The 13864-nt window shown below is 42.5% G+C and overlaps 1 protein-coding gene across 4 annotated transcripts in view; it reads right to left on the bottom strand.

The window, feature by feature from the left end:
• Positions 1 to 13864, bottom strand: part of TMCO4 (transmembrane and coiled-coil domains 4) — a 47321-nt gene that overhangs the window by 21400 nt on the left and 12057 nt on the right. For all 4 annotated transcript variants that reach the window (XR_005814107.1, XM_040533395.1, XM_040533398.1 and 1 more), the window contains exons 6-12: positions 13622 to 13754; positions 8042 to 8139; positions 7039 to 7182; positions 6413 to 6532; positions 4520 to 4684; positions 3840 to 3976; positions 1594 to 1678 (exon numbers count right to left, since the gene is read on the bottom strand). Coding sequence is in view for 3 of the 4 variants with exons in the window: in XM_040533395.1 (XP_040389329.1) it covers positions 1594 to 1678; positions 3840 to 3976; positions 4520 to 4684; positions 6413 to 6532; positions 7039 to 7182; positions 8042 to 8139; positions 13622 to 13754 (882 nt within the window). In the remaining variant the exon portion in view is untranslated. The remainder of the gene's footprint in view (positions 1 to 1593; positions 1679 to 3839; positions 3977 to 4519; positions 4685 to 6412; positions 6533 to 7038; positions 7183 to 8041; positions 8140 to 13621; positions 13755 to 13864) is intronic.

Below are 13864 nucleotides of genomic sequence, written 5' to 3'. Positions count from 1 at the left end.
AAATGCACAGGGATCACAATGAACAAATCCGACCAATGACCTTCCCCTGCAGCAATGTGTCTCTGACAGGGGTCATTACTGCATCTTGTACTATTTTCTGGAACCTACTAAGCTCTGGCTTCCAAAGTCAGTTGTGATAAAGGATCCCAAAGGTCATTTAGTTGCATTGCAGAAGAGCATATTCTTTTAACAAACTCGGAATTTCTGCCATGGTGTTTCACTGAATAATCCACGATTAGTTGTTTGTCCTCAGAAATGCCACTGCTATCTGGACACATAAGGCCTGCGTGGCTAAGCCTTGTCTTTCTTTTGTAGGGGACATCCGAGTCCAAACCCATATCGGTCTCAGATGTTCCAAGTCTCAGCTTTATTCCTTCTGTGGCTCGCACTAAAATGTGCATGTGAAGAAAGCCTTGGCAAACTGCACTGAACATGCTGCTTTTCATCTCACATACAGCTCAGCTTTCATAATTCAATTAAGAAACTGAAAAAATAGCGTACAGTGGGGAGCTGCTATGACACACAATTAACAATGCTTAGATTGCTCAGCAGCCAACCTTAAAGACACCATCCGATTTCCTTTCAAGTGTTCATCAGCTTTGGCCCCACGTTATTACAGTGAGACAACAGACCACGAAAGAAAAGCCTGAAAATATCTCAGCCCCTGCCATTCTTAAGACACAAAAGAGTAGGTCTAGGGCCAGATTAGGATCTAGCTTCTGCCTTCGGTGTAACTCCATTAGGATCGTTCTGGATTTGATTTGATTTATTCTGAGAACAGAATTCCTGTAGTTGAGGACTTCCACCTTAAACCAGAAGTTAAGTTCTGGTATACAGCTCTCAACAGAAAAAGTGCTGACCTTCTCTGTCCTCACTTGACTTTATTCCCACCTTCCCGGACTTTATTGAACATTTTTTTTCATAAAGCTCCTTATTTATTAGATTTTCTGTGAGGGTGAACAGTTAATGAATTAAATGAGCTACGTAGGGGGGAAGGCGGGCTGCACATGCACACTCACTACTGACTCAACTCCAAGACGCAATTTATATCAACTGATCATAATGATTTTATTCTTTTTCTAAATCAAAAATAGAATCTATTAATAAACAGAACCACAACGGGTAATAAATTGACAGATGGTTTTATACTTCACTTTGGGGGAAAATTACCATGAAAATAGCAGATGACAGCGGTATTTCAAAGACTTAAATGGAAGGGAGGACTCATGGAATCAGATACAACAGATACAGAGAGCTGCCAATAAAGGCAAAGCATCCTCTGCCAAGATCACAGCGGCTGTGGGCAGCTCACAGACTGATCTGGGAGTCCAATGGCACAAAATGTCAAGGTTGTTGTTTGCAGACTGGTGCCCAAACCACGCTGTCAACCGCACTGGAAGACAGCGAATTTAACCTACTGAGCTGGTGGATCTGACAGAAAAAAAAATGGTTCCAAATGCATTTCACAACCAGTTTTTTTAGGTTTCTGTTTGATCCTAAAAAAAATCAAGCTCTCTTCCAGAAGAATTTTTCCTGTTGGAAGAAAAACTTCTGTACGGAAAATGAAGAAAAGGATTAAAAGATGAAGTTTACCTTTTTCTTGAGCCATCTCCTGCAGACAGAAATAAATGACTCTGGCACCCAGACTAAAGCCAATCAGTGTGACAGGTCTCTTGCCCTAGGAACAAAGGGAAGGAGGAAAGGGCATCAAATACTGTGCTAGACCAAGAAAGAGTCTGGCCACGGGATCCCTGAGACCCTGACGTGCAAAGCTTCTGCTTGTGCTTTTAAATGTGAGCAATTCTGTCAATTGCAAAGGGATTATCTATCCCTAAAGTTTTGCACAGTTCCATATTCAGAGCACCTGTGTATTTTGTATTTTTTGATACTCTGAAAATCAATTGAAAGAACCCAGTGACAAGACGTTACTCAAACAGAAACAAACCAGACACTCACTGTTTTGAAATTTCCAAATGAAGTCTAATTCAAGAAGTAAAATGTTTCTGGAAATGTTTTGATAAGCAGAAAGAGAAGCTGTAATAGAAAAATATCGGTCCCCTCTAGATTTGAGACTGAATTGCAGCAGCACTGTGTGGCTGTCATAAAAATGATGTGCAGAGAGCTTTTATTTTGAATAGCCTAGTAAGATTTTCTTTAAGATCAAAGAGAATTTAATCTCAACAACAATGAAAAATGGTCTTTGTATTAACCAGGGAGCAGGTGTGATGTCTAGGACTCCCTAGACATCACGCTAACTAGTTGTAGATTCTGCAGCACGCTGAAATGTGTGTTTTCACAAAAGCTAACGCTTAAAAGGCAGTAACAAATGCCACCAGGAAAACAAAGGGCTTGTATGAAATAAAGTTTATTGCCTTTCCCATGATTGTATTTTTATGAGATATTAAGTTTGTTTCTACTCTGCTGTTTCACATTGTTATTTATGACATGCAGCTCTAGGGCCACAGCTCCCACAGGGCTCCCCTATAACACATCCCGGACTGGCGTGGCTGTGCGACTAACACGGGGCCAGCAGAAAACAGCTTTCCCCTCCATGCCAGTGATAGCCCAGCACATAACGGCAGGCTTTTGGGGGGCAGAAATGGCTTTTGCAAACCTTCTCAGGGAGGCTTCTCAGGTCTGTCACTTCTTTCAGGTACCAGCCCACTCCACTTGTCTGTTTAGGGTATTTTATTTCACCTCGAGTTCAAGCCTGCATCCCATTTGGACACATTTCTTCTTCCTTGACAAGTCTTTAAGGCCCTGCCGCTCTCCTTCCCTCCATTTGCAGTTTGTGAATGCCCTCTGCTTTCCTCTCTCTCATTTTAGCTCATATCCTGCCTTTTGTTTCACAGGCTTCCAACAGAAGCACAGAATTACTCACCATAATTGTGCCTGTGCACCTACAAAGTACTTATTGAATCGCCTGAAGGGCAACATCCATGTGAATCTGTCCTCATAGCCGCTTTCATGTTGGTGCTTCACAACTGCAGCAATGCAGGGAAGTGCAAGTGCGTTTACCATAATGGGTCAGTATCTGCTGCCTTTGCTTGTGTACCTGATAAAAAGACTGCGAGCTACTGAGATCCCTTCCCCATTACTTCCCCACTTTAATTCATCCCAAGAGAAGAGAGCTGTCAGAAAGTAGGAACATCCAGCTCTTCTCCTTCTATTTCAAAGGATTCTGTTTGCTACCTTTCAGTGCTGGATTTTCCTCCTTAACTTCGTTTGCAAGAATACTACATGGGCATTGTCATAATTATTCCACAATTAAATTTAATGAAAGCCTGTGTAGATAGAGCTTAGGATCAATAAAAGTAGAGAGAAGCTGGATTCTTCTATTAGATTATTCTATGTGTGTTCTGGTATCATTTAGACAAAAACACGGCTCATGTTGCATCTGATGCTAAAAAGTATTCTCTTATACTCTTTTGCTGTGCCTCTTAATTCTCAGTGAATACTTTTAACACTCTGTATTCTCCTTTCACCTATCCTTACTTCTGTTCTCAGATTTTTCACTAGGTGAGTCGCCTGGCTGTTCTGTGACATGCTTAAGCTATTTATCAGTTATGGCCTGGATCTCTCCTTCATTTAGGAAAGCTATGGGTTAAATGGAACTGATCTTAGCAGGAATTCTCTGATTAACTTGGGACCTACTACTTTTCCTCACTGAAACAGATATATACTGGTCACCTTCACGCATCATTTTTTTCATTTTATGAATAATTTTCTTCTCCCAGGAAAGGTAATATTTGATAGTGGATTAGCATCACTATAAAACCTCCTCCCCGTGGGCCAGATCCCCTCCAGACATTATTCCTGGATAACTGCTAGACAATTACCTGCTGTCGACTGAGCAGTATATGTGCTAGGTGTTTGCCTACTTCAGCAGACCGATGGAGACACACTCCCCAGGGATTGTCGATGACACTGGCAACAGTCAAGAGTGAAGTTGGCCAAGTCAAGGCCGTGACAATACCTGCAACACACAAAGCAAACAGCGCCGCACAGTCACAGACCTGGGCTGCTCTTAGGAAATGTAAAAGGCAAGACAGTTCACTGAAGTTAAAAGCTAAACCTAGGACCTTTTGTTATTTTCAGTTCTTCTTTCTCAAGAGGTGATCTGAGAAATGTTTTGCTAGACAAAAGATAAGAAAGAATCTGATGTTCCGATATTGAGGCAAACAGACTCTATACATGAATGTAACTTGGATGTTTGAAAGGTTTATGTAAAGCACTAAAACAAAGGGTAATAATATAGAGAAATATACATAGACACACGTAAAGAAAGGTGTTTCCAACTGTAATTTTAAAAGACCAAGTCAATGACACAGAGGCAGAGCAATCCAGGAAAAATTATAGGTGTGTCAGAGAAGGTTCTCAGGCGATTTTTGCAGGGCGATGCCAATATTGCCAAAGGAAATGCCTTCCCAGATATCCTCTTTGTTTAGGAAAACTACTTTAAATAAACACCAATAGTGAAACTGCACAAGAGCAGACATGATACGATTCAGGTCCTTACCTGACAAGACAGTAAATTTTAGGGCTTCTTGTGCCATCATATTAACAAACCCATTCAGCAGGGAATCTAAGGCGTTGCCAAGCTCCATCAAGTACTTGGATTCCCAGGCCAGACAATACTGCTCACTCGACTGCAGCAGGCTGCTCCACGGTGCTGTGAAGCTCCCTGAGAAAAGTCACAAACATGGAATTCATGTTCAGAGAAAACACAACAATGGTTGACTCCTGGCAAGATGAATACAATAAAGAGTGAGAAAAGAACCTGCAGAGCACTGGAATGTACTGTGATACTCAGGAATCATATTTAAAAATACTGTTAGATTTCAGCTCCTTTTTTTCCACTATTTTGCAATAAATTTTGGCTTTGTGAATAATCCCACAGCTTTAGCTGCCTTGGCATAGGCTTCAGTATGGACAGAGATACTGCGTTCAGACTTAGACTTTGTGACCTGTTCAATTATCTCAGAGACTGCCAAGGCAGATGGGCATTAATACTAATTATGTCAGGTATTAAGGACATTCGTCCTATCATCAGACATCAGGCCAAGTCCTGCAGCTCCGTCTTCTCATGCAGACCAAAGGAATGCCTGTCACGACAGACGAAGTGCTGAATGGCTGCATGGACTGAGTCCAGAAACATGGAAAACAAGTGCGATCTTTTCAAAATCTACCACAGAGCATCTTCCAAGCACTTTCGTTAGGCGGGCAAGGATTGTATTAATGGCTCGGTCTGAAAAGAAGTAATCTGCATTTGCAGATCTAGACTGCAATTATTTTTATTTTGCCATCTAACTTAGCCTCTCTGGTTTACTTTTTTTTTCCCTCCATAGGCTAATCAAAAGTAGTGCCTGAATATTTGAGAAAGAATGGATAATTTACATTGTGCGAGTCTAATTTTTGCCTGAAAGAACAATTTTTAAGCCACACTCTCTCCTGTTCATCTTAGTTAACTAGACCCCTTCCCAAATTGTTCCTTCTCCAAACAATGCATGGCAAGTTGAAGAAGCTGCTGACCAAAGTGGCATGCGTGAGCCCCGTGCCAGATCTCACGACAATATTCTGTCAGGTTTGTGGACATACAAATAGGCAGCTAGTGAGAGGTCAAAAATCACAATGTGTTCTGTAAAAATCCTGTCCTCAATCCCTCTGTGTTAAAGAGCCATGCAAGTGTGTAAATAGACAGGCACAGCCGTAAGGAAGAAAACGGATGACAATTTTAGTTTTGTTTTTTTTTTTAAACATTATAGCAGATTGCTTCTTATGGAAGAAGAATGCATGTCATTTGTAACTCCCTTTTAAGGGCAAACAGACACCAAAATGCTCCTGAAGTTTGTAAACTCGTTTTTATAACAGTGCCTGGGAGCCCTCCAACCCCAATGATTTGGATCCCTGGCAAGAAGACAATGAGAAAAGCAAAAGCACAGTACTGCAAAGTGGAAATAACCTTACTCTGACAGCAAGCTGCAATCCAGCAAGCAACAGGACAGACATTAATGATATCCAATGTTAATTATGATGCTTCTGAATAAATTGGCAGCTGTTCAGTCAGGTTGCTGAACAGAGCAGACAGTTGACACATTTTATATGACAAGCTATACTAGAAACTAAAACACTACAAACTTTTCAAGGCTGTCTGTAAGTTCACTTCCTTAGTGTTCTGCTTAAGGGGATTTACTCGACACAACTTTCTTGCCAATAAACTCATCAGATTCCAAGAAAACAACATTTTCTGTTAATTCCTGGAGGATAAACATAAGGTCTCTGAGGTAGGTGAGACACTTAGTACTAGTGGTGGAAGTCATCAGCCCCAACCAGACCCTTCCTAACAAAATCGGACAAGATTTACTAACAGAAACAATCCAGGCTCCTCTCCATTTCTTCATCTCGCTCTTACCATATTTGCCAGCGCACAGCCATCCAGTAATCGCTATGGTGATATGAAGCTGCTTTCCTTCAGTAAGTGGGAGGAATTCAAATTCTTCTATGGCGCCCACACGCTTCTTCATCTTGTATCCTACGCACAACAAGACAGAAACAGAAATCTTGGAAACTGCACAGCAAGGACAGACTCTGCTAACAGTAGAAGTTGATAGGAGATTACTTGGGTCTTGGATAGGGTTTTTTCCTTTACAAACCCCTCAGCAAGACCATGCATTACTTGGTATGGAGCCAACATGATCCTTCTGAGCTTATGTGATCTGTGTGAATCCCAGCAGAAGGCTTTTTATGCTGCAGACCAGACATCAGCTGTAACAGCCACTGCTCTTCATAGCAGCATCTTTCTAATCCAGAGCAGGAAGCTTTCATTTCTTTCACTTAGCTGCATATCAAATACTATTTCCCGGCTTGGTCATCAAGGGCTACACAGTGTCTTAGGCAGCCTTGAAATAAAAGTCAGTTCAAAGTTGTCAGATCACACTTTGAATCGCCTCCCTTGCTTGTCAGAGCAGTCATTAGCTCTGCATTTTAGAACACGATCCTGTGCCCCAGTAGCTGAGCAACATGCAGTCACTCTCTTACCAGTAAGGCCAGCTCCAGCGGCTCCAAAAAGGGATGCCATGACAGCAATTCCAGCAGTTGAACCTAAAGCAGCTGCCCCTGCACTTCCAATAACAGTAGCAGCTCCAGCAGCAACCAGAGGGGCAGCAAGACCCCCTGTCAAGCCTGAAGAGGGAACGAGTGAGATCACCAGTCTAGTACCACGTACAAAAAACAAGCAGTCATTTCCCTGTGCTGCCTGAGTACTGCTAATGCTACCGAGAGTATAAATGGTGGCCTATTTTGCATCACCAATAAAGGGGGCTTTCTGAGACCACCCCCAGGCCCTGAATCTCTGCACTGACTGACTTCAGTAAATATGAAGAATAATTTAAAAGTGAAAGGAAGAATGGGTAAGCTATGCCCTACTTGCTTAGGACACACTGATGTAGTCATGTATTACTCTGAATTTGGAGTTGAAGATGTAATCATTTTATAACACAGGAGTATAAGAGGGGAAAGCCTCTTTTAAGGATGACAACCTCAGTTTAGTATTTTCCCCAGCTGACAACTTAGTTTTGTGATTTTACTTCATGGTGTGTACAAACCAATGCTCCCTAACAAGCCAGCTCTGAGTGAGCTAGAGCGCGTCCCAGAAAAACATCATCTGAAATTCTCAGTCTCCTCTTTAGCATCTTTACACTGACCCTCCACCATGCATTGAGAAGTGCTCCATCAAAGCCAGCGGGTTTTCACTAGAACGACTTTTTCAGCTAATTCTTTCAGTTTTCTTTTTGTGTGGCTGAAGATACTTCCCATGCCTTTGAGTATTTTTTGGGTTTGGTTTTGTTTTCTTTTGTATCTGAAGTGACACACTACCTTTAGACTGGCAAAGAAAAGTACTGAACGCTTCAAAATTACAGCCTGGACTAAGAGGTATGTTGGCTTCTGTTGCTAAATGTGCAAGTCAGAACCCCCCTCCCTGCCCCTAGTGCTGCACATGCAATTCGGGAGCAAGCCTCTGAAATGCCCAGAGCAGCCTCACCGATCACTGTTCCACCCCCGACGGTTGCCAAGCCGATCAGCAGGTATCTCTTCAGCTTCTTTCTTCTTTCCTTCTTTTTTCTTGAAACTTCTGCAGTTCTGCAAGGGAATTAGAAGCACAAAAGCCGATGAAAAAGCCTGACAGTTAACAATGCTGCATCAAAATCTGCTTATATTCTTCTCAACGTCATTCTCCTACTGGGAACAGTAAAAAGTACCATGCAGGTGTGGACTGGGATAACACATTCAGATTTATGAGGATGGACAGAAAGCCACAGATTTAAATTGAAACAACTGAATTGCTTAGTAAAGCTAACAGATGTTACTTACTCAGAAAACACTTCCTAATAGGAGTGAAGCTTGTAAAAAAAAAAGAAACAAAGTCAGAAACATTTCAATAACTATATACTGCCTCTGTGTCTTAAAACCTATTGCTGTTCTTAGAAGATGAAAACCAGTTTTGCATTATGCAGTTAATTCTGTGTGTCTAATGGAGAAGAACTGGTTCCTACATATGTGATCTATTGGCAGACTGCATTGGAGAGACTTTCACCTCTAGGCTGCAGACAACCTGCCAGGCTAATTTGACCCCTTTTAACTAGTTATTAGTTGTGAGATGCTTCAAAATCTGGTCAGACTGAAGGCATGCATCCAGAAAGAAGGCAAACAGTGAAAGCTGATGGGTTCGGCTCAAGACTTCTGCATTCAGGGAAAGAGCCTGACAAAAAGGAATGGTCTGTTGCTACCGGAGAGGGGGATTCCAGATCCTGCACCCTCCAGATCCTCTCAGACACAAGTCTGTTTCTAAGAATTCAGGGCTGCAAAAAAAAAGACATTTGGTCTGATTATGCATAAATTACTGTAACAAAGATGTTAACCTTTCTGATCACTGCACCGTGCAGTTTGCAGTGCACTGCCCAGTGCCAGCGAGGGATTCCCTACTGCCAGCAGGAGCAGCGTGTTCCTCCTGAACCACACTAGTCACACGCCAATATTTACCACGTCAAGCCCCATCCCCACTGCACTCTGTCAGCATGTGCAGGAGCAAGATTTTACCTTGGGGACAAACAGCAGGGATGCTAAGACTGGGTTATCTCAGAGCAGCACTGATGCAGATTGGACATCACTGGGGCGATCTGCAGAACAGACACAAGGCAGTTCTTCACTCCTTCATTTATCATTAAAGTCACAGGCTGCTCCTGCCGAAAGCTCACCCAGTACACAGCTGCGTGACAGTACGATGGGAACTGCTTGATGTTCATTAAAAGAAAACCCTGAGTGCAGACAGGACTTTGAGCAGCAGTTGTGATATCACCAAGCCAGAAGGTAACTGCCACGACTGCCAGTTCTCACTTTTTAGGGCACAGCCCGCAAATCAGTTCCTTGAGGCTGTGAGCGTATTGGATCAGGGCTGGATGCAAGTACAGCAGGTTAAATAACGTCTGTGTCATGTCAATCCCACACCATTGTATGTAGACCTTTGGCACTGATCAGATATTCCTAAATGAAAGCAACTCTGCAAATGTAAATGATTACTGTTGTAATCACCTATGCACCGATAACATTTTTTTTCTAATGGTGCAGTTCTGTGAAGCTTTCTGTTTTGGGTTGAGCAACAGAGCATCAAGAAATCTACATAAAATCCACCATGACTTTTACCCCTTATATTATATACCACACTTGCCCTAGAGACCCTATTACAGAGATAAAGTAAATTCTTCTTCCCTCTGACTGGTGCAGCTCTCCAATACACCTGGGACCATTCTGCTGAACACTGAAGGCCACTGTCACTAGACCTAAGAGCTGCTGTGTTTGATCTGGACTAAAGGCCAGATTCTCCGACTGTTCATAAACAAACCAAACAATGTTAGTATAAAAAAAATAATTAGAATTTGGCCCTGAATTCCCTGACACATTAGAGGACATAAAGCACATAAGAGGACATAAAAAAGCATCCACCTTCTCCTTTTAGGAGCAAGAACTAAAATTAAATTAGGCTAAAACCATGAGAAAGCCAAGCGGAAGTAGGACAAGTTGTTTCTAGTACTAAAGAGAATAGGGGTAATTTGTGCTAACAAACAACGAGACAGAAGCAAGTTATTTTTCAACAGCATTCTTGATATTCAGCCGCTCTCTAATTACACATCACAATATAATAATATGGTAGATATTAAGCACAGTCATTAGTTCATTTGTCTGTGTGCATTTAAGGTACACTTTAACAAGCTTATCAGAAACAGGTAAATAAACCTAAAAGGAACAAATCATTTATTAGGCACTACTTTCTCGTTCTCTCCTCTGTCTTTGGTTTATCTCTTACAAGAAATACTTTCAATTTCAGAGGAAAGTGTGAGAAACAGAAGATACTGGAATAAATTGTTTACAGAGCAAGTTTCATTCCAGCCTGCTTACGCAGTGGTTAATCTGGGCCTTGAAACATGAGAACTTATCTTGCTTCCAAACTTGGATATTTTCTCTCTTAATCCTAACCTAATTGTGGATTTTCATTATCCATGTAATTGCCTAATCCTTCCTGGAACCCTCTAAGCGCTCTGTAATTTTGATAAAGACAATTTTAGACGAGTCCCAAACAATACGCAGCTTTGTAAAACACAGCAGGAGGAGAAAGAAGCACAGTGGGTGAAATCCCTGCATTGCCAAAGTCAATGGCAGAATTTCTACTGCCTTGCATGGCACGGAGATTTTGTCTCTACAGTGATCCCCCAGAAAACACCGTGCGTTACCTCCACTCGCACATTTTGCAGTTGCAAACAGAGCTGTCTGCAGAGAACAACAGTGCAGCCTGCAGTGGCTTACATCTTTTGCAATTTGTGTATAACCAAGTGCACTTTCTGTGACTCCATGGTCAAACCAGGATTTGGATACGCACTCATCTGTGCATGCAGTCACCAGTCTGAACGCCTGGCTTTGGAAAAAATTCCTTCTGGAGTTCTTCAGACAGGTGCTGCTGATACCTAAGTTGGCAATATCCAGCAGTTTCCATTACACACAGTCATTCATCAGCTTTTGTAGTCAATGGGTAGCCTTGGGCTGCAAATAGTAAGATCAAGAGAGCTGAAACGTGGCTAACCTGCATTTAGCTGCAATTTGGAACAATTTGGGTTACGCTCATAGAAAGACAGTTTGCAGTATGTCCTGGCTGAAGACAGTAAGCAAACCTACACGGAACTTTTACCTGGCGTTGCTCTCTGTACATAACCGCTGCCAACTGCTTGTGACAGTCGCTTTCCTAACAGCTTCTGCGTTACAGTTGTCACTTGATTACCAGGCTCCTTTTCTCCACTATGGCCATTCACTGCCTCTTCTGATACTTCTCTGCCCTCACTGATCTTGGATTTGCAGCTTCTTGCCTGAACCACAGACCATGTTTAGAGAAACATTACAGGTAGGATTACAGATCATTTTCCAATGATGAAAATCAGCATGAGTATAAGTTAGCGAGCAACTGGTATCCTATTTTCCAGTTTCTCACAGAACTGTGTACAAAAGAGAGGTTCATACCTCCAAGTCAGAACACGTTTGGCACCAGTAAGATGGATTTAAGTGTTTGGAGCATTGTCCTAGAGACTAGCATACTGAATATGCAACTCCGCACCTGCTGGGCCACAGGCCAACCTGTCCACAGTAGCAAAGGCAAGAGCAAAAGCCTCTGTTACAAGTATCAATAAAAAATGCCTAAGCAGAAGGTGCCAAAAACCTGCTTGGTAGTTACTGCTATTCCAAAACCTCTTGCAGTGGATGGTCAGAGCTGGAAGGATACTAAGCAGAGTTGCCGTATAGCCCTCCGCCCCAAATCTGTGAGGTCAAAGCAGCGATGAGATTATATTCCCTTTCCTTTGCCAATTGTGCCCTAACTCTAAAACAAACAAAGGGTCATCACTGCCCTACAAATCTCAGCCCTGTGCTAGTTTTAGTACTGCAACAATGAATGTGTTTGCACTGCAGTCTTGGGCTGCTCTCATTGTGAAGGTTTTATTTTCCTGCTTTTATCTAACAGTTATTTCCATGGCTGCAAGGTGGGCCTCTAAACAAAGAGCAAGGTTGAAATCTATGGCTTTTGCCACACCAGGCAAGCACAAAAGCCACCAAGCTAGCTACAGCATTTAAAAGCCACACTCGTACATACGCAGTGCAGTTTTGCAGTCACTCCTGCCACTATCAGACAAACTGCTATCTTTTGGGGCTGCACGACAGTCCATTTCAGGAGCCACAGTCCAGATGACAAAGAATTAGGTACTAGAGCACCATTTTAGCAAATGCCGCCCCACCCTCAGATGTGTGTTGTCCCATGCTGCATGCCCAGGATGGAGTTTATTTTCACAACCCATGGCAAAACAGTGCCCATTAGCATCAACCCTTGCTCCTGCATGGTGAAATGGTGTTCTGTTTAGCAGTACATGATCTTTGAGATTATTTTGACTTTCCCTTTTTACAGTGCGCTATAAAGTTAAGCTTTATTTAAATAAAGCCGTAATGGAAAGATACCTGTCACATGCTGAACGCCATGGCAATGTCTGAACATGTACTGCGTCAGAGACATCGATTAAGGTATTTATTAGCGCTCGGGTTAATCTCATAACGTGTTTGCTGAGCTGACAAATACAAATATTCAACGGTTACTTGAAAGTCCACTACAGACATTTTTACTGTTTTATATATGGCTAAACCTTCACACAGTTCATGCCTCGCAAGCAAAGTAAAAAATACTACTCTGCGTATAATGCCAACTTCTTGGCTGTTTTGCACGTGAGAACTTGCAATTAACAGGCTTAATCTCACATTAACAACACAGAATTAGGAGACAGGCATTCAATGGTCCACAGGTATCTAAAGATGGCAGATGGTTGCCCTCAGAGATCTATCTTCAGTAGGAGTTAGCTGTCTCTTAAATGGGCACAGAGAAGGACAGATCCATAGCAAATCAGCAGCTGAGGATCGAATCCTGAAATTGTATACAAACTTCATTCTGCGTGAAGCGTTATTGCAGAGATGTGAGTTAGGCTGAAATTAAACAACAAGAAACAGCCTGGCTTTAGGGCTCAGGTCCTTCATTTGTTCACATTGACCAGTCCCCTTCTATTAAGGAGAGTAAGGAGAAATATCCAAATTCTGTGCCTGGTCACCAAGCATCCAGCCTGTTCGCCTTTCAGCTTTACGGTTCCTTCAGGAGGGTCCAATCCATCTGTAAACCTGTTTGGTTCTATCTGAGGAATACTGGGCCAAGAGATAAGAAATACAAGATCATTATGATGCATTTAAGCATAATCTACAGTCTGGGAGACAAAACTGAAACAAGGACATGAGGCAGTTTGGTGCAGAGTAGCTCTAATCAGCTTGCAAGGTTGGGTCGCAACTCTGATTTTAAGAGTGCTGAGCTTTCTTGGTTCTCGGTGCAGTCGAAGTGCTGTGAGGGCTCTGCAACTCTAATCAAGCCATAAATGATTAAGTTAAGAACCCCGGGGAGAACGATCAGAGGCTGAACTTAGGCACAATAATTGATTCTAGACTTTCAAGCACCAGCAGTGTTTTTTCATCCCATAGCCAACTCAATTGTTCTTACTCTGACTCTTCCTCTTTTTGTTCCTTCAGGCTCTCAAGCAGCGATTCCTCCAGGGCCTCCAGCTCCTCCAAGGGGATTCTCAGCAGCCAGATGATGCGGCAGATCAACACTCTTGCTCGAGCATCATAGTACCCTTAAACACAGGGAAGCCCAGGAAATCAATCAGTTTTCATCACACCAGATTAAATAGCAAGCGGTGCACCCAGCTGTGCTAGAGAAACGTATCCCACGCAAGCACAGCTC

Source organism: Cygnus olor, chromosome 21 (assembly GCF_009769625.2).
Source record: "Cygnus olor isolate bCygOlo1 chromosome 21, bCygOlo1.pri.v2, whole genome shotgun sequence".
Taxonomy (NCBI): domain Eukaryota; kingdom Metazoa; phylum Chordata; class Aves; order Anseriformes; family Anatidae; genus Cygnus; species Cygnus olor.
The sequence above is the reverse complement of the archived record's forward strand: the minus strand, read 5'-3'. Positions and strand labels throughout refer to the sequence as shown.